Consider the following 23,799-nt stretch of genomic DNA (forward strand, 5'->3'; position numbering starts at 1 on the left):
ATGACACAAAGTTGATGCAAAATCTGTCTTCGCGGGCCACATAAAATGATATGGCGGGCCGCATCTGGCCCCCGGGCCTTGAGTTTGATACCTATGTTCTAGACTTTGAAATTTACTGAGGAAATTTCCCTCAAGAAAATCTCGTATAGCTTAGAATGTTTTTTTTTTTTTACTCTCATTTCCTTATTTCTTATTTATTCAATCTCTGGCCCTTGTGATCATGGTGAAGTGTTCACTAGAAAGAAACTGAATTCAGTTTCACCTGTTGCTGTCATCAGGAGGTGAATAAGAAGTCAGTGTTAAGAGCTTTGATTACCTTGTAGGTGAAACAGAAGAAGTGAAAGACCATTTATTAAATGCCATTATTACCACATGCTCAACAAATAAATTTGGTCAAACATTGCTTTTTTCCAATAAAAAAAAAAGATTTCTGTTACAACATAATTGAGAACTGGTGATTTGTTGTGTTGATTGCAAAATGTTTGTTTCTTATTTGTTTCTAAAGACGTTTTGTCACTCAGCCAATCCTCAAACTCGCTCGTCTCACGTGATCTTCTTATTTACTACAAAGGGCTTCTGGGTAATGGTGCTCATGGCAACCGTCGTAAATAAAAAACGTCACGCATCTTGCTAGTCGGGGCACTGCCTCAGTGGCAAAGCAAGTGAAAATGGCCATCAGAGCTGGCGTGGACGACAAATATTTGGAGCGCATAACCTCCATTCAACAAAGCATCCATCAAAGGTAAGGCGGAATATGCTTTTTACGACATCACCTGTTTTGCTTCTGCCAAAGTGGCTATTTAGCTAGGTAGCTAGCTGCTAAAATAGCTTCGTGCATGCTCGAGTATGCATCGAATTATAGAACATGTACATTTGGGGATTTGCAGAATTGCAATCTCGCCTTTTGCATAGCAGTTGAGGTTAGACAGATCTATGGTAAGCACTATTATTTTACACGTGTGTGTGCGTTTGTGTGTTCGTACGTGCGTGTGCTTGCGTTGTGTGCGCGCGCGTGTGTTTACTTGCAGAGAGAAACAGAGGCTGCAGTTGGAAAAGGAGCTTTTTGGTGTTGCCAGACCTTATAAACGAACGACGTAAGATAAAATGTGGTTTAATTTATTTTTCTCCCTTGGGGAGGGGAGGGGAGGGGGGGGGGGGGTAGACAATATTTTCAGGATTCTTTTTAATCTGTATTATTTGAAAATGTATGTGTGAAATGTATTTTCAATAGTGCATGTGTTGTTAAGAGTAAACTACTATCATAGCAAAGTGATTCTCATGAATAATAAGACACCAGGTCACAACTATAAAGCTTGGTTGAAAATAACATTTGAATTTAGAACAACTTGTGCTTAACCTTTTTTTTCCCCCCCTTTCATTTTAAGCCTTGCTCTTATTTTTGACAAGAATCCTTGATAATCATTTCTTTGGTATAATAGCTCTCCTGTGCCTTCAGCTCTCAGATAAAAGGTTCCAAACTGCACGGTTATCTCAAGCAAATCTGTGTCAGGGAGGCACAAGCGAAAATGAGAAACCTTGAGCTTTTGAGAGATGTGGAGTGCCTTCAAATTAGCATGCAACAATACAGTCCTAACCTTTTAGCTTTGCAACAACAAAAGGTAATCACACACATTCACACATTTTCGTCAATATTGAATAATAAAAATGTTCCACATTTAAATTACCTTGTAATGTTTTTAATGCTCTTTGACATTTGGTGTTTTTAATGATTTGTATTAAAAAATGGCCTTTTAAAAAAAAAATTATGCAAAAACTCGTATCTTGTATCTCAAAGTATTTTTAAAGATGCCACTTTTTCCCTTTTGTCATATTTATCAACATTAAAGCAGTTTCACTGACAATAATATCCTTCATGTCATTTTAACAGGGAGTCGTAAAATGTGCATTATTATTTGCAACAATGTGATAGTAAACACTCAAAATGTGCAATTTATCACAACAACCAAATGAATGAGCGGGGGCGGAAACAATGAGCCAGTCAGATTATCGCTTAAAACTCAACAACAGTGCTTGACAATTTAATATCAAATTAACAAAATTGGCTAATTATGACTCACAGAGTTAATTGGCCAATATAGAGACTGTGAAGTGCTCCAGAGGTTTAGTCCTTCTCTCCCCTCAAGCAGTTGGTTTATTTCCACTTGATGTTTTATAAGCACCACATTTGTTATGCGGAATGCACTTTGTTTTGTTTTAGCAGATTAGTTTCTCAAATCCATCTTTTATTGTTTTGACTGAAAGTGTTAAATCTGACGAATTGATTTTGTGAATTTTAAAATTGCTCCTATTGCTCTGTTTGTTTAAATCTCTGTTACAGGCTGAATTTTCAGATAAAATTTCCAGATTTGTGGAAGAAATGAAATCAACAAGGAATTCAAAGGTATAATTAATTTTGCAGCATATTGTATTTTGTCTTTAATAGAATATCAGCATAAAGAAAGAACATAACATGTCCATTGGCTATGCCACTTACCTCTTGTTCATTGTGCACAAATATTATTTTGCAATGTTTTTGTTTTCCTGGTCTTCTAATTCTCCCTTCTATCAAGCCGCTTTGTGTGTGTTTAGGTTTATAAAGCTTTGTTAAATCTGCCACATTTAAACTTGGTGTATGTAGTATCACAGGTGTCTAATCCTAGCCAGTGCATCAGTACAGGCAGTATAGTTCAAGCCCATAGCGGCTTTCACTTAAAGCAGTTAAAGCTCTTTTAGATGAAATGTCTAAGACATCGCATAATAACTTGGAGCATGCTGTCTAGAGCAGTCACTTGTAACTGTGTACCCCCCCTCCCTTAGCCCCACCCCCCCTCGGTCTGTCGATATTGTAATGAGCAAAATGGTACCATTCCTCCATTATGCATACAAGCCATTGGCTGGCAGTGTGCATGTCCCTCAGGCTGCAGCATTCATTAAGGGAAGCTTACCGGGCTGAAAGCTGGAGACAGATGATAACGGGATATGATTTTCATATTTAATACTTTCCTTGGAAGAGCACACGCGTGCTGCAGATTGATAGAAGAATCAATTGCTACTTTAGTGAGTCACTTTCTACTTTGCCCTGCAGCTACCGATGGAATCACTCAGCCAAGAAATTAACTTTCCCTCTTTTTTTATACTTACTTTGTGGATCTGCTGGGTGGGCTGCATGGTTTACAGTGAATGTTATTAAGCAGCTAACTGTTTGGTATTTAAGACGCTTATCAGAAAAGAAACAGAAGCTATGGTTTTTTTGTTATTGTATATAGAGGGAGGCTTTTGGCCTCCTTCACTTCCCCCCCCCTTAGTGACATTGACATGAATCAAAACTTGTGGAAAGGATTTCTTATGTGATTAAAAGTTAAAACATTGATCCTGAGACATTCTTTTGAGAGATGTAGTTGAGAGAATTCTGACCTTGACCCAAACACGCCACTCTCATTCAAATTATAAAGTGGATATTTAGCCTACTTGAGATGAAAAACTCTCACAGTGGACTTGGTTGAGTTAAAAAATGAAGTTAATTTGCTGTTTTATCTTGAAAAAAAATTACATTTACACACAGTGTGGATTAATACAATTTTGTATTTGCAGCTGAAATCTGTACAAGGCGATTACAAGGATAGCTCTCTCTCTTACATAGCAGAGGATTTTACAAATGCCCCTACGGTCATGTCAGTTGGCCGCCAAACCCCCAAAGGGGCCAACCATGCAACTGGGATCACAAGTGTACTCTCACACAAAACATTGGACAGTTCGCCCAATCGTAGCATGTACTCCTGCAAAGGACTACCAAGTGGCCCTTTGAAGGACTTCTCAGTTGTCAGAGAGGACGCCGACACCAGCCGAGCATATTCATCAGATGACGGTTCAGCTCCAGACAATTCTTCCGACGGCCGGGAAAAACCCAGAAAAAAGGCGCTCCGGTTTTCTCAAACTGCACCTATTGCTAATGAAGATGAACTTGAACCTCAGGTGACCTTGAAGAGTCCTGAGAGGAATCCATCTCCAGGTAGCAACAATGACCCTATAGGGCTGCAGAATCCTCCTGCTGAACACGTTAACTCCACAGAGATTGCTCTTCAGACACCCTTAATGGAAAATTCAGGGGAAGGTGTTAGCCATGTGATGCCCGGAACATCCTCTGCAAGAAAATCTGAAGATATCTCAGGTTTGAAAATGCGCTTTTCTACTATGTGTACTTTTGTGGATTTCCTGCTGAAGCTTGCATTTATTTTTGCATTATGAAGATTTGAAATTGAACTTTTTTTTTTTGTGTGTGTCCATATAGGCAGGTGTGACAGTTTCAACTCCAGCTCTGATGTGCAGTTGTCGGAGAGCACTGCGAGTGATCTGAGCATTTCCCTGTCACAATCTGAGTCGGAGGATGATGAGGCTGAGGCAAGGAATCCTGACTCTGGTGGAAGTTGCCATAGTCCCGTCTCAACCGTCAAGGACACACCTCACTTGTACGTAGCATTTAATCTTACGGCCTTTTTTCAAAATTAAATATTTCCCTCGTATTCTGGCATAGTTCAGTGTTATTTATAGTTTAGCAGCCAAAAATAAAACAAGAAGCTGTTCTCTCTGCTTATTACAGTGGGGCTGTTGATAATAGGAGCACACAATTTCTTCCAAGGCTGTCAAAGAGGATTGTGGGAGTCATGGTTAGATAGGCAGCCATGCACTGTGTAGCTCAGCAACAGCGGTGGCAGTGACGCATCTTACAGAGAGAGCTCAGGACCTGCCGCCAACCATATTGGCGTAATCCATGATAATGCCCTAACAGAGCAATTTTCTGCTTGAGAGACCTCAGGAACTCCCCAGTGGAGGAGGAAATTTGTGGCACCACAGAGTGTTCTGGAGGGTTGGTATGTGGCCAGCACTTACAGCCACAAATCCTTAGTGTGATGATGGCCTCTAGCTGTGAAGGATCATTTTGGATGGGTTCGGATGTGAATAAAGTCCACTTTTACTCGTCGACGTACCGTTCGGAAGAATAAACCTTCTGACTTGAATTCGGCCTGGTCGTGATAACGGTAATGGGACATCTTAACAGTGTAAAACTGAATAATCCCCACCGAATCAATTATATGGGAAAATATTTTTTTATGAGAAGACAAGACTGTCGTGTATTCTTCCAATTACAGCATTCACATTGTCACATGGAAGTGAATGTTCTTTTTTTGACCAATCAACAGTACGCAATGTGTCTAGCCACTCCCCTGCAGTTAGGCAGGTCCAAAGACACAACACCTACAAACCGTTAACAACATTCAGAAGCAAAGTAAAGAAAACAAAAGTAGCATTTATTCTTGTGATATACCGATTATTTATTTATACAGCATCTTGTACCTTAAAAAGTATTTTTTTCCCCTTTTCATGCTGCTAGGGAGCTTTGTTTAGTTTTCTCCCTTTTCCATATTGCTGCATTTTGAACAAAAAAAAAAAAAAGCTGTTATTTTCCTTTTGGAAAGTGTCGAATATTATTTGTAGTTTCTGTGTGGTCTGCGGTACTGTTTATAGCGTAACCTCAATAGGCGCCACAGTTCGCCTGTGCAGGGGTGACAACGGTGGGGGCCGCAGCTTTCATTGTTAACACTGAGGGCTTGTGTGTATGAGGAGAAAAGCAAAGGCTTTGATGTAAAGCTCCGAGAGCATCCAGTCTCCATCCTCTCCCTCTTTTCTTTCTTGTTCTCCGAGGTTAGAGTTTATATCGCTCCCTCCATTCAACCGGCAGTCGGGGAAAAACAAGCCAGGGCAATTCATTAGATTATCCCATTATATTTTTTCTCCTTACATGGTCAGGGTGAGTGAGGGCGTATGCCTGAAATATCCGCCAGGTTTCTTCAAGAAGCATAATCTGTTCGTCTACTTTCTGCATGATGCTTTTGCTCCACTGCTCATCTGAGACATTGTTTTAATTTCTTCTGGTTTATTTTATTGGGAACATTGAATCCATTGTTTAATTATACAGATTTTTACACAGACCTAGAAACTATATTCTGATGGAACCAGTACTTGTGGTGTATTTTTATACGTTGCCATATTCCTCCCTGACACCAATCACTCTAGTGGTTAGGCCTATCTCACTTGAAAATGTGCACTGTACACTGTAGAGCAATATTGTAGCAGAGAACCTGACCCCCTTCCTCCAAGCTAACAATACGCCGCTGATAATGTCACGACAGTAGTAAACAGCGGCATGAAAGCAAGGTTGAAGACCTTGACGGTAAAGCTGTTAACAATACAATAAGAGCGAGGGTTTTTGCAAGGGCAGGAAAAAAAAATTCTCATTCATTTTCTAACTCTCTAAAGGTCTCGTTCTAAAGAACACCGACAAAGTGGAGTAGAGTACGATGACTATTTTAAGGCTTATGATAAGATAAATAGGATTTACCGTAATTTTCGGACTATAAGTCGCGTTTTTTTTTCATAGTTTGGGTGGGGGGGCGACTTATACTCAGGAGCGACTTATATACATATATATGTTTTTTTTTTCACTTTTTTGGGCATTTTATGGCTGGTGCGACTTATACTCCGGTGCGACTTATAGTCCGAAAATTACGGTATAACAGGCAGATTGCATATAAGAGAATGGCATATATATTTGAAGATGCCAGATTAATCAGAATGTTGCTGGGAAATAATGTGCAAAATTGTAAGTCACCCTGCCTAACTCAGAACCTGTTGCAGATGGTTGTAAATCCTTTTGGCCCATTTTTTCACTGAGGGCCTGAGAATCTCTCAGCTTGGGGTTGCTGGGAGAATTTAAAGAGGGCCACCCAGAGCTCGGTTCTCAAAAAGAGTTGGATTTCCAATATCCAAACATCCATCTTTCAAATTGCCCCTGATCTAAAGTTTTGTGACATTTTACATCATATCATGGAATTATTTTTTTTTTCCATAGTGCATCCATTAAGCAACATCAAAAAAACATTAAGAGATGCTTGCACCAGATTTTGCAAAAATATAATTTCCCTCCATAATTCATCGATCATTCGATTTTGCTCATCACTTTGTTGTTTTAATTCTTTACACTTTTACTGCATTCCTTGAAAAGTGGTTATTCCATCAGATATTTTAGTGGTGTTTATTTGGCACTAGATATCAGTGTTTGATTTTATTTGCATATGTATTTTTTTTGTCATTCTCGAATGTGTACTGCATATAAAATATGTATTTTAGAAATAGAAAGATCCCAGAACTACCGTTATTTCATATAATTTATGGGGATATACTATATCGTTATTGGGGTATAACGTTATTGGGGTATAAAATTACCTTTATTATTATTATAGACACCTTTGACACCTCCAATTTCTTTTCAGACTTTCCCTTGAAGGACTCTTTAAACTTCTAGACTATATTGAAGGGCGACTCCATGGTGAACAGACAAGAGTCTATGGGAATTTTTCACTTGATGAAAGACCACTTAATCGAATTATCAGGTAAACGTCTTCCCTTTCCCCACTGTGTCCACAATGAAAACATGGCGCATGTGCAAGAACCATGAGACACATTAAGGACTTGCTTATTAGGGCTCCAAAATATAGTTCAGTTTGTAACTAGACAAATGATTTGCAGTCTACCAATTTTTCTTAAAGTTATGAAGCATATCAAAGTCATTTTTATTATGACTGTTAACACCAGTACAGCCAATTACTTCTCCCACTTTGTGCTGATATCCCCATTTCCAATCATCAAGTGGCCGTCTTGTCTCACAGCCTTCGGTTTACGGCGCAAAGCATGGCGCGTGCGTCCGTCTGTGTGTATGAGAGCGGTGTTAACAGCTGTCGGATTTACTCCATGCACATCCCCGCCAATGGCTTGTCTGCTCTCTATTGGACAGTCTTTGTGACAGTGAAGCGGGCTTGCATGAGGAGGACCTTGAAGCATGTGGCGCAGTGGTGCTTCATGAGCTCCAGAGGTTGTCATTGAGAACAGAGAAGGGCTGTCTGCTCCCACAGGAGCTTGTGAGTGCACACCAATCCAGAACTGAGCATATGGCAGTCAGGTGAGGGTGCTGCAACCACCATGAATATTTTTTTTCTAATGTTGACCCCGATTTATAATTTGGATTGTAAAAAGATATTTGCTATTGTGGTGTTAATCCTAATTTCTATGAGTCATGTTTCTCAAAAACCTTGACATGTTTCTCAAAAACCTTTGAGGACCTTTTAAAGGGCAGGAATGAATATAGTATGTAAAGATTCAATTTGATTTTAGAGTGTATGGGAAAAAAAAAAAAAAACTCCATTCGCCAAATAGGAGTGTATCTGAAGTGATGCCTGCTTTTTTAAGACGACTGGGGAGGAGAGTCACAATTTCAGCCGACACCGCCATTCAATACATTCTACCTCCACAAATGGAAAGGTCATTTTTGGTGTCTCTTCCTGCTGTAACGCAGCACGGGTGAATGTCATGAGTAAATTAAAATGCCCTATCTACGACTTGCAGTCCTTTGGATAATGGGTAGTTATATACTGAGCCAAATCCACGCTCTGCTCCTCTACCCTATTGATTTTGCTCAGACATCTGCTATATTTCCAATCGAAAGAAAACCGTCGTCCTCCACAGTAACAATAGCTTTTTGACTATTTTATTTACTATTACACTAATTTAATTCTCTATTTAAACTATGGACCTGTCATGTGTTGCGGTTCATCGTTTACTGGCTGGACATTTAATGTGTTTGAATGGAGTACAACTTGAAAAATGTGATATAATTTATATCTGTCAAATGTCTGACCAACCCCCGCACTCACACACAGCCTCCCTCCTGGCGCCGCTCGGCTGTGGGATCGCTGGTTCAAGCACGCCCTTCTGCTCAAGGAGAGCCGTGTCCATAGTACTGAGCGCTTGGTCGAGCTGTTTGCGCCGTTGCTGATCGAGCGTCATGCAACATACCTCCACCAGGTAGCGTTGGAGTCACACACATGAGTAGTGCACACACGTGAGACACTTCAATTGCGTGCGTGTGTGTTTGTGCATAAATATGCAGGCATGCATTTTTGTATTTCTCTGGATCAACCCCTGAAAAATAAGCTTTGCTCTGAGGATGGTTTTTGACTTGTGAGGACATTTTGACTGGTCCTCACAAAGAAAATACTAGCCCTGTTAGTCTGAAGGAATGTTCAGTATAAGTTTCAGAAGATGTCCTCCTTGACATTCTAAACTCAGGAAAGTGTGTTTTTGCCCGTACACAAGGCAACACATTTGTGTATTGCAGGTGATGTTCGATGAATGCAATCCAATTTTCTGATTGGAGAAATATTCTGTTGTGCTGTTTCAGTCATGTAAAAAATGAAAGGGGGGGGGGCTGCATAGGAATGAATGAAATGTGGCAGGTAGTATGCATTTATGCTATTGGGGAAATCTACAAAATGTGTTTGTCATTTTTATACATATTGCAAATATTGTACAAATTAGAACACGATTGTGCCAAAGGTCATTTATCATCATATATGCCTATAATTAAGTGTTGAAAGCTTAAAATGGCATGATACAGACCCTTTAAGACTCAAACTCATTTTTGTCACGGGCTGCATCAGAGTCATAGTTTTTGATTGTCAATGTTTTTTATATACAGTATAGGCAACAACACAAACTCAATAACTAGTTTTGAAATCAGAGACTACCGTAATTTTCGGACTATAAGTCGCACCGGAGTATAAGTCTCACCAGCCATAAAATGCCCAAAAATGTGAAAAAAAACATATATAAGTCGCTCCGGAGTATAAGTCTCATTTTGGGGGGCAATTTATTCGACAAAATCCAACACCAAGAACAGACATGAACGAGCAACAACAGGCTAAACGATACGGTATGCTAACGTGACGAACACAAACGAGGAGCTGAGAACGGGCCTGACGTAACATTCTGTTATTTAAAAAAAAAAATTACATAAATAACACGTTTATAAAACCATCTGTGTCACTCCAATTCATTAAATCCATCGATCGTCCTTTGTCAACAATGCCGTGTGCTGCGCCGCAGTTCAAATTATTCCACAGGCCCATACAACGATATATAAACTATATTTTAAATAACTATCACATAAACAACAATATTATCAAACCATTTGTGTCCCTCCAAATCATTAAATCCATCGATCAAATTTCTCGTCCTTTATGTCATCCTGGTGACAGAGGACATGTCCAGAGGATATGGCGCTTTAAAGTGTTAATTACTTTATTTGATTTTTTTCTCTATTTTTCATGTTTTGAATATGTTCAAGATAAAGCTATCAAAGCATGTGAAGTGATCAACTATATTAAAAATAACATGTGAAGTGGTCAACTATACTTGTAAGTAAGTGATGTGTTAATGATCAAGTAAAAATTTGTGAAAAAAAACATAAGTCGCTCCTGAGTATAAGTCGCCCCCCCACCCAAACTATGAAAAAAAACGCGACTTATAGTCCGGAAATTACGGTAGTAAAAACTTTTCAAATGTCTTAAAAAGACAAATATTAATAAAAATTGCAAGCAATGTCTCTTTTTTTGGAAAAGTGAAGACAATTTGTAATTTTAGTAATGACAAAGTTGATGCAAAATTTGTCTTTGTGGGCCACATAAAATGATGTGGGGGGCCGTATCTGGCCCCCGGGCCTTGCGTTTGACACCTATGCTTTAAGACCCTGGTGTCAAATCTCCCGTTTCTCTAGAAAATTACTGAAAGTGTTGAGCACAACACGATTACATGATCGCTAGCAATGTAGTTGAACTTTTTTAGTCTGTCATGCAAGGCTGATCACTCTACTGAGATGGTCCCTTTAAAAAATGACTATTGATCTTTCACTGGCTGTGTTTAGAAGTGGTGGCCCACACAAAGAATGTGGTCCAATGTCGCAAAATATATGTGCGTGTGTGTGTGTGTGTGCGTGTGCGTGCCTGCACTATTTATTTGTGTGTTTAGTGCTGTGCTACGGGAGCCCTCTTTGTGTCTGGTGTTTGATGCCAAAGGCTGGCTGCCTCCTCATCAGATTGCTCCACACATTGACCCAGACAAAAGGGAAACCCTGACCCGTGTGCTAATGGCAAATTACACTCTCTGCTTGTCTTCTTTCATTCCATGTGGCATATTCATCTGACAAGCACTCATTTCATTTTTTCTCTCTTAATTTGGTATCTTTCCCAAAAGTGAATTAGTCAGCTGGTCCAGATTCATAGCAGAATCTTTTTTTTTTTTCATGTTAATGCCATCAATCATGCAGACTCAATTTTCCAGCTGTTTTTACTGTTTTATTGTTTTTACTGTTTTATTGTTTGAATTTGTTTTTAACTCTTTGTAAAGTGACCTTGAGTGACCTGAAAGGTGCTTCTAAATAAAATGTATTATTATTATTATTATTATTATTCAATTTTCACTTGGTGCGACTGTCTTTTTTTTTTTTTTCCGAAATTTAAAAAAATTCAACCTGACAATTATTGGACAGGATTTTAGATAGGTCTCCATAATATGGCTTTCTTCATCATTTATTTTTTTATCCACTAATTGACTAACACCTTCCACGCAATGATTTCAGCAATTCTAATTTTACATATACCACCAAATGTACCTTTTTCTTTGTCCTGTGGAAATGTTTTCTCTACTGTATATATTTCTTTCGTTGAGTTGTGTACACAATATTACTATAGTCCTTGTGGCATGAAGATGTCATTTCAGTGTCTTGGACACAATGAGAAAAGGCAAAGATAGAGCCACTTGAAAATTTGAAACCAACAAACCTAAGAGAGAGACTTCCATCGTCATAGTATCCCAGTGCATCAGTGAAAAGCGTTCCTCCCGCTTTATCGCTCACTTTACCCACTCCCTCCATCTTTATTCCTCCTTTTTTTTGGAGGGGGGGGGGGCTCTCGCCCGCTCCTCTGTAGTCTCTTACAACTGCTTACTTTCTCCAAATGAGGGCAACTACAATTTTCCATTCTCTTCTTAGCAGACAGAACAACCACTCTGGGAAATGGGAGCCTGCAGCTCACATGCACACACTCAAAGAAGCTCTTTGAAAATTCTAGTGCTATTTGATGTTTGGGTCCGCAACAGCCCTTCAGCCCACAGTACATTTTTAACTAAACCTGAGTTTAAAAAAAAAAAAAGTGTCATATCAAGGACATGAATCAAGTTATATTGTGCAATAGCATCAATTACCAAGTGGCAAACTATCGTGGTTGGAATCATCTTGATCATTGTTCTTATCCTTGTGCCACATCTGCGCACATTTAAAAAGTAGCAAATGATGAGGTCTTTGATCCCAAAAGAGATGGTGATGGCTGGATTAGGGTGAAAGGAGAGGAAGGAAATCAATGTGCGACATCTCTTCTTAATTGTATGCCGGAGAGATTATAAAAATCTGATCTGGAGAGGAAGGAAAAGCAGTTTGTCTCAATGCTCTCAGCCTAGAGGGGAGATACAGTATGCATGTTGCACTTTAACACCAGGAAGATTGCATTCTTCGCGGCGTTTGACTAATCTCATTGATGAAAAGAGAGGGTGCGAAGAAAAAAAAATGTGATAAAGACGGCGAGTGGAAAGAATAGTGTGCAAAATAATTTTCCACTTTAAATGACTGGGAGATATTGTCCTAATTTTCTCTTGGTTTTAATTAGACGCCAACTGTGGCCCAAATAAACAAAATACCTTATCGGTCTGAGTTTAATCTAACACTTCCTTCCCTGAATGGGAACAATTAATGGTTTGGTTTTAATTTGTGCTGCTCGCAGGCCAAAGTGCTACTGAGTTCACAGTTTTCCCGGTCCAGTGAGAAGTGCCCCTCTGCAGATGAGGAGAGTGACTCTACTTGTTCTTCTGGCTCTCCTTCTCATCAAGCTCATGGTGGAGAGGTCAAGTCTGCTAGTGGGATCCTAAAGCAACAGATCCAAGGTCAGGAAAAGTGATTCAAGTTCAGTGCACATCTACAGTTTTACACAAAAACACCATTTTGTTTCCCAATCAAATGAAATTACAAAATTTTTCATATCATGAAGTATGCTACTCTAAACCTGTCATTTTACTGCAATGTAGATTATCAAGGTAAATTTGACCACGTCTCGATACTGAAAATTACCATTGCTGAGCACAAATTTTTTTTTCTACTTTTTGTGAAAGAAATCGATTTCACCATTGAGCCGACTCCCTCCCTATGTGGTTTTCATGCCGCTAGCTCTTTATTCTATTCAGAGCTAAATAAAGACCTTACATCCCCATTTCCATCCCCACACTTTTTTTTTTTTTTTTTTTCTCTCTCCCCCTACCAATGCATCTCTCTATGCACTTCCATTCCTTACAGAACTACAAAGTGCTGAAGAGGACAGCCACGACGAAAGCCCTGTGGAAAGTGTTCCTATTAGAGGTAAAAAGGCATCGCCTGTGTCCCAGCATTCACACTTTCCTTATGTGCTGGTTTGTTTGCTTCCTACTGCAATGAATAATAGGCCCTTTTACGCAGTGGCAGCATGATCAAGGTGAAGCTAGGGGTCAAAGTCCCACCTGAAGAGCGGGGCTAGTTCGCGCTAATTAGCTCATAGAAAATGCTAGCCGTGTTTTCTCCCCACTCTTAGGCAAGCTGAAAATATTGATCGTTTATTATTCCGGAATAATGTGTTCGTGGTTCGTACACGAGATCTGTCATCGGTTCTCATTATCCTTCTAACAGCGGCTGAACTTGAATACTCGCTGTGAGGGCATCCTGCAGTAGATGCTTTGCCTGTCCTTCTGCTGCTCTGAAATGTGAAGTGAGCTTATGCTACCATTGGTTACCAGGTTTCCCACTGAGTGTTTTCATGTGTGAGAATCCCTACGGTGCGTAGCCAGCAAAATGAGTCCATTTGTTCAAAAGGGACAACCAAAAAAGGCGGGAACTATAGTAAATGAGATTTTTTTTTTTTTTTTTTTTATGCAGATCACAATTTTATTTTTTTAGTACCCAAGTTAAAGCTGATGATCTGCAGTTAAAAGTACATCTTGTTCCATTTCAAATTGATTGTGGTGATCTTTACAGCCAAAAAGATGCAAATGGTGTCAATGTCACAATAATTATGAAGCCTCATCTTTGGAAGTAAAACATCTGAGCCTGACTACATTTACTAAAAATACTAAACTGAAGTGTAACTTTTTAAAGGTGAATTCTAAAGTCAGCCACATAAGTGTTCACCTGTGCAACTACTTTCGCTCAGTTATTTCCTGAAAATGTCTCCTCTAAAGAAGATGTTTTTTGTTTTCATTTTAATTCTACAGGTCATAGGTCAAATTACTTTACTGTGCTCTCATTTTTTGGTATTACAATCAATTTACATTTGACTGTGTGTAGAATTTTGTATTTTGCGTGCCAACATCTTAATTATTAATTTCTCCGAATGGGAAATTACCCTGGTCAGGGGTTACTGAAAAAACAAGTCTGTTGATTAATTACCGTGATGTGGAGAAACTGAGATTGCTACTTTTTTTTTTTTTCTCCTTGAATCAACAGTTAAGCTGGCGTGTTCACCCACGTTTTTAAGTGAGATTTTAAGACTCAGCTACTGAAGCATGTTGACTCATCAAACACAGAAACCTCGGAAAGTAGGAAACCTGGCTTTTAAGCAAATATTTGACTGGTTGTGTGTGTGCATATGTGTGTCTGCGTGCGCATGTTGTGTGTGTGTGTCTGAACAGAGACAAAAGCATATCAGTTACTTAAGCGATCAGCCATGCAAGAAGACCTGGTGAGTTCTGAAGAGGAGGAGGAAGAAGAGGGAGAGGAGGATGACCTATCAGGTAAGAACTGGGGACACCCTGTTCTCATGAGCAATACTTCAATTTTTTTGCCAAAACAAGTAAGCGTAATTACCGTATGTTCCGGACTATAAGGCGCACCGGACTATAAGGCGCACCTTCAATAAATGGCCCATTTTAAAACTTTGTCCATATATAAGGCGCACCGGACTATAAGGCGCATCATTAATGCAATCACAATATAATAACTTGAAATAGTGAAAACAATAACAATATATCAATAATGTTAATATCACACAACACAAAATAAACACGTAAAGCTTACTTTAATAAGTACAAAACAGTCAGATAGATCAGTAAAGTTTAAAAGTTAAAGATTAAAATAATAACAAATTAACAATTTTATGAAAGTTGAATGAATTTATTATTAGATGTATTAAGTTTGTTTTATTGTTGTTATTGTTGTATGAATAAGAAGGGTGATATTGGTGTTTGTGACTGCAGTAAACAGGCCAGGTTGCATCGTGTCAGATTTTTAATCCAAATCAAATCATTCTCCATTTTATCTTTATTTCAACTTCAGACGCAACAAATTACTTTATAATCACTATATAATGATCCATAGTCTTTTTGATTCATGATTCATAGTCTTCAGCAGGCCACTTATGATTGATTTTATGACACAATACTTCGGGCCAGTTTAAATTTAGACGCGGGCCAAATGTAATTTGGTCCATATATAAGGCGCACCTGACTATAAGGCGCACTGTCGGCTTTTAAGAAAATTTGAGGTTTTTAGGTGCGCCTTATAGTCCGGAAAATACGGTAATTAGAAGTTTGACGCATATTTTTTTATTTCTTGAAAATCCTTGTAACTTTTTTGTTTTATTAATTTTCAAAAAAAATACCCAAATGAACCTCTACCCACTTGAAGTTAAAAGGGAAAAATATATGCAATTAATTTATTTGACGTAACGAGACTTTACTGGTCAGTAATGCTCAATGGCACAATTTATATGATATAATATAATATATCATATAATATTTCAGTGTCAATTCCTGAGAAATTTCTATTGCGCTACCGCTCAAAAAAACTTGTCAATGGATTCTGTCAGATTTATTTCAAAGTTTCTAAATGAAAATTCCAAGTATGGAGCATATCCAAATGATATTGTTTTATCTGCTCTCGATGCCTCTTTTCAGGAAAAAATCGTGGCCCTAAAGTGGACCTTGGGAGGGCCAAACGCTCCTCACCTCAAGACCCTTATCCTCGGTAAGAACGTTGTTGTTATTCAACAGACCACAGGAAATGGGCCACCAGACACCAAAGTGGTTGATGTACATTTGCATGGCCACTCTAATAATTGCCTGTTCATTTCCATAAGATCAAGGGGCACCGACCATTAACTTGCTCACAAAGACAAAAGGTCCCTTAAGCCCCCCTCACTCTGTTGACAAGGTTCAAAACCCATTTCACAACTCAAAATCAAAACAGCAACCCCAACGCTAAATTGGCGTCATAATATCACTGCCTCCAGGCTTGATGCGAGAATGTAAACGCATCATGTGAAGAAGGATGAAGGGCAACTACTTTCAAAGAAGTGTTGACAAAGACAAGCGTCTTTTCATTTTCCACCATCAAATGCATTGAAGCTGCTCAAATCACGTCCCTGAGTGGACCGGTTCAAGAACGTTTAATGATAAACAGCCTTGTGGAAGATAGCAGCGTTGTGCTTACATTTGAATATCAACACAACTTCATCAAATCTGCAATTGACTACCGGGTCCTCGGAGCACCTCTTCGCCACAAAACCCATTTGGGCTCCTGTAATGGCTGCATAAACGTTATGAGGAATAATCTTCTCTGATTTCATGTGATTACTGGGCAGCACGTTGATCCAAGGGCTGAAGGCTGTACGTCCCCGGCCTGGCAAGCAGGCGCTGCGGTCTGCCTATTAGCCCAGTGAAGGGCTAATGGCCTGACTCTATTGTGGTCCTCATTGCTGCTGATGCCTGCCTCTGCCAACCGCCGTGCGCCGACCCACCCTATTTAATAAACATGAGCCAATTTCAGACCCTCTCAGATGTTGCTAGTCTCCATCTTATTCATTTACATTGGAAGCCCAAAATAGGGACAGTATATGTGATTAGACCAAATTCTCAGAATTTATTTTCGGAAAAAAGCAGTGATTGGGTGCACAAGTTGACCATACTGAACACTCATAGTCTCTTCAATTAGAAACAATGCTAATATGTCCGATAATCACCTTAAATTCACTTTGTGGTCTCAAGTTTTTTTTTTTTTTTTTTATCACCTCCTGGATGTTAGATTTAAGCGGCCCATTTATTACAGTCACTTCTTGCACTTAAATGCACCCACAAGTGGTCTCCAAGCCCTGCACTCAAGCAGAAGCATAACACTGCAGGACGCTCTGCCCTGCTTCTCTCTGTTTCACTTTGTCGCGCTTTGCCCTTTCTCCATCTCCTTGCCCCTCTTCCTCCATCCTTGAGTATTTTTTTTTCTCTCTCTCTCTCTCTTTGCCAACTCCCTCCCTCTTCGTCATTATTTGCTTTTATTTATTTATTTATTTTTGTCAGCGAGCTGATGAGTGACATGAAAAGGAAGATGAAGCTTCAAAAATGTCCTCCTCCTGTGTTGTCTTAGACAATAATTATGATTTGTCTGGTAAGCTTAGACTACAGCAGAAGGGGATTGTAGTTTTGAGCAGAGGCTTTGGCGCAAAAGAAAAATTGCATTTATAACTCTTTGTGAAGCTTCTCATTATGTGTGGGCCTGATTCATTAAGTAATTGGTTTGCAGTTGTTTACATGAGTATTAAGGCCTTCTATTCAGGGCCTTTGAGAGATACATTGTGCAAATGTTGCATGTTATGAATGCAGAATGAGAGGCGGGGGGCCAGTCCTATTGGCCAAACACTGCACTTGGATGAAAAGCGAGAGAAAAGCACTGGGTGCTGCTTTGCATAGCAATGACCGAAGCCTTAATAAGCTTTACAGATTAAATACATGCAGTCTATACAAGATGCAAAGAGATACTCTTAACACATTTATGTGTGCTCATTTCACTATTATGGCGTGTGGGTGAATAGTCTTTCTATAAAATGTGTGTATTGTAACTGTGAGGGAAGCAACTGATCTGCAACATTTATTAAGGATTTGTTCATTACAAATCTTTTGCTGTCTTTTTGAATGCTGAAGTAAAATCACTTTGTGGTTGAGTGGGGATGAAAGGAATAATGCACGAAGGAGTGAGTCTTAATAAGCAGCTGCACTCCATGTAAAGACCACTTGTTCCCTTTTGTATGCAAGTGCATGCCACTGCTTCCTCTAGTGCAAAGAAACATTGTGCTCCTTTCTCCCATGGACATTTCAGAGACCACACCTTCCTTATTTTTTTTTTTTTAGCAATTTGGAATACCCTTTTTGAAATATAAATTCCTCTGTTTTTAATCGGCAGCACGGCCGCACACACTCGCACGTAAGAAAAAGATCCTCTCACCATCAGCCGGTGTTATTGTTGTGCCTAGTGCCTGCTTGACAAAAACCTTGACACAACAATTAGTGGTTTACAGCTTTGCCGTGGACAACAGGATGTGCTCAAGCATTCGACCTCAAATCACTCAGTGTCAAAATCAGAAGCGCTCTCTTTCTCTCGTGGATAGGCGATGTGTGTCGATCTCTGACGGCTCGCTGGGAGGAGGGAAGGACAGGAGAGGCGAGAGAAAGGAACAGAATGAAGGGGAGGTCCGAAGCTCGAGAGGGAGGAAGAACAAAATCTGGGCGCAACATTATGTGCACTTAAGAAAAAAAGATTACAAATTGAAAATGAGACTTTACGTTGAGTTTAATTAGACTATTTGAGTACCAATTTCAGTTTAATCTAAGGGATGATTTTTTTTAACCAATGATGACAAACACTAAGTGATGATGGAAGTCTTTTAATTTTATTTCAAAAGTGTGATTGACATAAAGCACCCCACAATAGAATCACAAAGATAGCACATTTTTAATACCAGTAATTGTCTTCTGCTCTTATGGACATTTTAGTTTTCATCTTTGTATCTCATCTAGATTATGAAGGTGCATAATAATGTAAGGTATTCTTGATATGTCCTTTTTATTATTTAATATTCTATTTTACCATTGGTCACACTGTCAGTCAGTCAAGCAGCATCATAGGCTGTACTCGCTGGACTGCCACTGTTCAGAAGACTGATGGGATCACGGCCGCTTCCACTCAGTTGCAGTACAAACTCATTGCCAGCAGAGAGCACTCACATGTTAGAGTGTGCCCACTCATGGAGCACTCACAGTTGCCTCTTGTTGTTTGCCCCCCACTAAGGGTGACATCCTGCTGCCATTCAGGCCCGTTAGAGTACATCCAAGCTTAGCCTAAACATTGTTTGTGCGGGGGTCATAGCTGGGATGGGAGTAGGAGTTGATGGGAATGATGAGGTGATGGGTCTACTTTTACCTTTAGACAAGCTCTGCTGTGCAAAAGTGCTGTTGAGCTATTAACATTTGTGTGTGGGTGGCAAGAGCTTAAAAAAAATCGGGTAAACAAAAGCATTTTTCAGCAGCTCAGTCTGTATTTGCAAGCCAGTGTTAAATGCTTTTTAAGCATTATTTTTTTGCCAAACCTTCTTATTTTTGTTATACTATTAGTTCCACAATTTTTAGGAGGTTCTCAAATGAGCCCGAGAGGTTGTAGGTCGGTGCTATATTTTTTTTGTAGAATTACAGCACATAGCGTCGCAAGGCGCATTTGGCCAGTCATCTAAAACAAAGTATGCAAGTTGACAGCAGTTGATAGCTTTGATCATATAGTTCAGTCCAGAAATATTGGGATGATACAGTTTTCTTTTTTTTTTTTTAAGACTTTCCATCTACCAATCACCACGACGGCTTCTTAATAAAATCAGATGTGATTCAAGTGTGGATGATCAGATTTAATTTAAGAGGTTCACAAAAATATGACATGTTTACCATTTGTAATGTGAAGAATTGTAATCATTTTATATGGAATATACTTTGTTCCGTTCAACGCGATAACTGTCTTTTTGTTTATAGGAGAGACAAGGTGAACCCAAAGATTTATTCTGCTCTGCAGTCAAAAGGTAAGTAGCATATACAAAACCACATAGTAGGTGGAAGTAGACAACTACCATTACTGCAGTTTTAGCTCACTTGAAAACTTTTGTCGAATACATAATGCATATAAAATGATCACATCTTTTAGAGTGCTCAAAAGTGCTGAACTCAGAGGCCAACCCATTTTTTTAAAGACTAAACAAAGTGTATTTATATATTTATTTATTTATATATTTATTTATTCATTTGTTTGTTTGTTTGTTTGTTTAAAACACTACCCACAATGGATTTAATCCTGTATCAGTGATGTGACATAATGAACTGCCACAGTTCTTAGCGCATAAGACAAATCGTATTGTTATAATTTTCCCTCAAATTCATCATAGCTACTATTAAAACCTCTTTCAGGCACAAAAAAAACTAGCAAATTGTTCTAAAATTTTGATAATCAGAATACTGCATTATATTGAAATACCATCATAATATTCCCTTTTCATGATTCAATATTAAATTTTAGTTTTTTTCTATTTTTCTTTGGATGGATTATTTGAAGCAAAATACACCATATACCGTAATTTTCGGACTATAAATCGCGTTTTTTTTTCATAGTTTGGGTGGGGGGGGCGACTTATAATGAGGAGCGACTTATATGTGAATTTTTTCAAAACTTTTCAAAAAAAAAAACAACAAAAAAAGTGAAACCGCGATAAACGAACCGCGATGTAGCAAGGGATTACTGTAATTTGAATTTCAAGTGACGTCAGCAGCGTGGCGCGGCGGTTATTTACAAAAAGGACAAAGATTGATCACGGGATGACGAAGATGACGAAGGGCCCCACGTACTACCGGCATCATTAGCGGCTTTGTTTCTAAGTGACACGAAGTACGAAGAGTTTGAAGGATTTAAGGATTTGGAGTGACACAGAAGGTTTGAAAAACTGTTATGGCTTTTACGCACGCCCGGTCCTACTCTACGGAGCTCTCTTTCACCTCCGTGGACAGAAGTCGGGGGCCGGCGCTCGGCCGGGTGGCTGTCCGGGGACGGTGGATGGGGCTCGGTGATGGCTTTTGCGCACGCCCGGTCCTATTCTATGGATCTCTCTTCCACGTCCGTGGCTGGAAGTCCACGCCGCCACACGCCTGGAAGTTTGTTTTGCTAAATAAAGAGCCGTTTACCAAACCCACGTCTTTCCTTGTACTTTGTTAACGCTACAATATAGTTATATACTAGATCGGTGGAATAACGACGAGGCTGACGTCAGGGCGCACGCGCGGCGTTGTTGACAAAGGACGAGGAATTTGATCGATGGATTTAATGATTTAGAGTGCACAGATGGTTTGATATTATTGCTTATGTAACAGTTATTTGATATCTAATTTATATATCGTTATATGGGCCTGTGGAATATTTTGAAGTGCAAGCGCCGTCAGCGGCGCGCACCCATTGTTGACAAAGGACGATCGATGGATTTAATGAATTGGAGTGACACAGATGGTTTTATAAACGTGTTATTTATGTAATAGTTCTTTTTAATAACTCTGAATTTTACGTCAGGCCCGTTCTCAGCTCTTCGTTTGTGTTTATGTCACGTTAGCATACCTATCGTTTAGCCTGTTGTTGCTCGTTCATGTCTGTTCTTGGTGTTGGATTTTGTCGAATAAATTTCCCCCCAAAATGCGACTTATACTCCGGAGCGACTTGTATATGTTTTTTTTCACGTTATTGTGCATTTTATGGCTAATGCGACCTATATTCCGGAGCGACTTTTAGTCCGAAAAATACGGTTGTTTTGTGTCATGTCTCTTGCTGCCTGTCTTGGCTCCCTGTGACAAGAGTTATTGTAACTCAATAGGACCTGGTTAAATAAAGGTTAAATAAATTAAAAAATAAATTATAAACACCACCCCTTTAATTGGAAATTTCTCTCAAAGGAGCTATGCTTTTTGAGGACTTTAGAGTCAGAAATTGACCTTGAAGTTAAATCCCTTTTAGAGAATTTGTAAGCCAGAATTAGACCTTGAAAGTAAATCCCTATGAAAAGAAACACGTACATAATGTTTTTTTTCCACAATCACTAATCAGAAACATTATTGGTCTGATTTCAGGTAATCGCTTACATTTCTGATTAAATAAAAGCACCTGTAATAATCATTCCCTGCTTCTGGAGCTTTGCTGATTTTTCAATGGTGCAAGATTGCCATCATTAGGATGTTAGCTGTTTCATGCCCTTGTTTCTGAAAAATCTAGGTATACTGACAATATCATGAGATCTAATACAAGAGCTTTATCAAAAGCTTTCCTCATACAAGGCTCATTTCTATCAGAGACTTCCAGGCATCCATTCATTCTCTACACTGCTTATCATGTTCAGGGTCGCGGGGCTGCTGGAGCCTATCCCAACTGACCTTGGGCAAAAGGCCTTGAACTAGTTGGTCAGAGAATGATTCATGTAAACCAGGATTATGTGACATGCAGTGGTACATGCTGACATGGGTTAGAGTCCTGGTGGATTGTGTCAAGAAGTGCATTCATTGTAAAACCTGTGCCAAATAATTTATAACTGTGACTACCGTATTTTCCGCACTATAAGGCGCACCTAAAAACCTCAAATTTTCTCAAAAGCCGTCAGTGCGCCTTATAAACCAGTGCGCCTTATATATGGACCAATATGGATTCGCGGATGAGGATTAATTTATTAAAGTAAGCTTTACGTGTTTATTTTGTGTGTTGTGTGATATTAACGTTTGAGCAACGTTGAATTATTGATATATTGTTATTGTTTTCACTATTTCAAGTGTTACTATATTATGATTGCATTAACGTTTGACCAAGGTTGAGTTATTTATTCTATGCGCCTTATAATCCGGTGCGCGTTATATATGGACAGTTTTAAAATGGGCCATTCATTGAAGGTGCGCCTTATAATCCGGTGCGCCTTATAGTGCGGAAAATAAGGTAAATTTACATGCAGTCCGTATTCGGGTTCGGGTCAAATTTACGATAATTGCGAATTACTGCCGCAGTTGAATTACCCATTTTAAACAGCGAGGCACAGACATCATAATGCAAATAGATGTTTTTTTCGCTTGTTACTTTCGACTGTCAATAAAACATATTATGGGCTGTGCCCAGCCTTTAACATAAACCAGCCTTAAAATAAGTAATTTCTAATTTTCTGCAGTACAATGGAACATAGTATATTCATAACATAGCGACTCAAGATCAATTGTATGGAAATAAATATACAAGAATCCATGAAAGGGAGCGCAAATAATATGTATGAAAGAGAGCGCAATAAGATCTTTATTGCGGTATTTCAAGGTCAGTTTTACCCTGAGCGCATTCAAATGCTCGTCAAGTGTCGATTTAGCGGATTAACAAATGTATGCATGTGATTTTAAGCATCATACAATGCTAAACATCCAGCGGTCTTGGAATATGTTTTTCGTTCTATTGTCTATTGTAGAGTTCTGGGAGGAGTCGGATGACAGCAACTCAGACATCGAAGCAGCTTTGCGTCCACAACCTTTGAACACGAATGACGACGACACAGATGACTTCTACGACTGAAGCTCGCCCGGTGATGTGTTATTAAGTTCTACATTTATATAAAAGAGCCTGTCCACATGTTAGTTTGCACCAGGATTCCTAATTTACCATTCTTCATCGTAAGTTTGTTGTCATAAAAACAAATAATAAAGTTGGCAACTCAAACGCTGTATGTGAAGAGTTGCCCAACACTCTGCTCTTAACCCTGCTTCAGTCTCTTTATGTGAACAACTCTCCCAGCTCATAATAGCAGCTCGAAATAGATTAAACTGATCTTTTAAAGCGATTTGTTTGCACTGGGCTGAAAATTATGCATTTTGAATGCCGCAAGCATCTCCGAGTGCTCTGCCTCCAGCATGCTCGAGTGTAGTGATGTGAGTCACCTGTTAAATGACAAAGCACAATGTCCTCTCGGCACGCTGCCA

The 23,799-nt window shown here is 39.2% G+C and overlaps 1 protein-coding gene across 5 annotated transcripts; it reads left to right on the forward strand.

The window, feature by feature from the left end:
* The first annotated feature begins 588 nt into the window (after positions 1-588).
* On the forward strand, positions 589-23,577 carry kiz (kizuna centrosomal protein). Of its 5 annotated transcripts, XM_037241897.1 has the most exons (17): positions 589-742; positions 1,029-1,094; positions 1,457-1,619; positions 2,339-2,401; positions 3,592-4,009; positions 4,070-4,168; positions 4,289-4,466; positions 7,329-7,448; positions 7,850-8,014; positions 8,302-8,373; positions 8,772-8,916; positions 12,723-12,882; positions 13,289-13,351; positions 14,653-14,754; positions 15,916-15,985; positions 19,804-19,850; positions 23,292-23,577. In XM_037241897.1, exons 1-17 carry the CDS (start codon positions 669-671, stop codon positions 23,393-23,395), a joined length of 2,109 nt encoding a protein of 702 aa, XP_037097792.1. In that variant the 5' UTR covers positions 589-668; the 3' UTR covers positions 23,396-23,577. The 5 variants fall into 5 exon arrangements, with proteins under 5 accessions (XP_037097792.1, XP_037097790.1, XP_037097794.1 ...); XM_037241895.1 differs by having other exon boundaries at positions 3,592-4,168; XM_037241899.1 differs by lacking the exon at positions 8,302-8,373 and having other exon boundaries at positions 3,592-4,168.
* Positions 23,578-23,799: the final 222 nt, after the last annotated feature.

The sequence above is a fragment of the Syngnathus acus genome, chromosome 22, assembly GCF_901709675.1.
Source record: "Syngnathus acus chromosome 22, fSynAcu1.2, whole genome shotgun sequence".
Taxonomy (NCBI): domain Eukaryota; kingdom Metazoa; phylum Chordata; class Actinopteri; order Syngnathiformes; family Syngnathidae; genus Syngnathus; species Syngnathus acus.

Excerpts from the sequence above, each read along its gene's own strand:
- kiz (XM_037241895.1), top strand. The coding sequence starts at position 669 with ATGGCCATCAGAGCTGGCGTGGACGACAAATATTTGGAGCGCATAACC. Across the intron at positions 1,620-2,338 it reads TAGCTTTGCAACAACAAAAG|GCTGAATTTTCAGATAAAAT; the intron begins GTAATCACACAC and ends TCTCTGTTACAG. Across the intron at positions 19,851-23,291 it reads TTCTGCTCTGCAGTCAAAAG|AGTTCTGGGAGGAGTCGGAT; the intron begins GTAAGTAGCATA and ends TGTCTATTGTAG.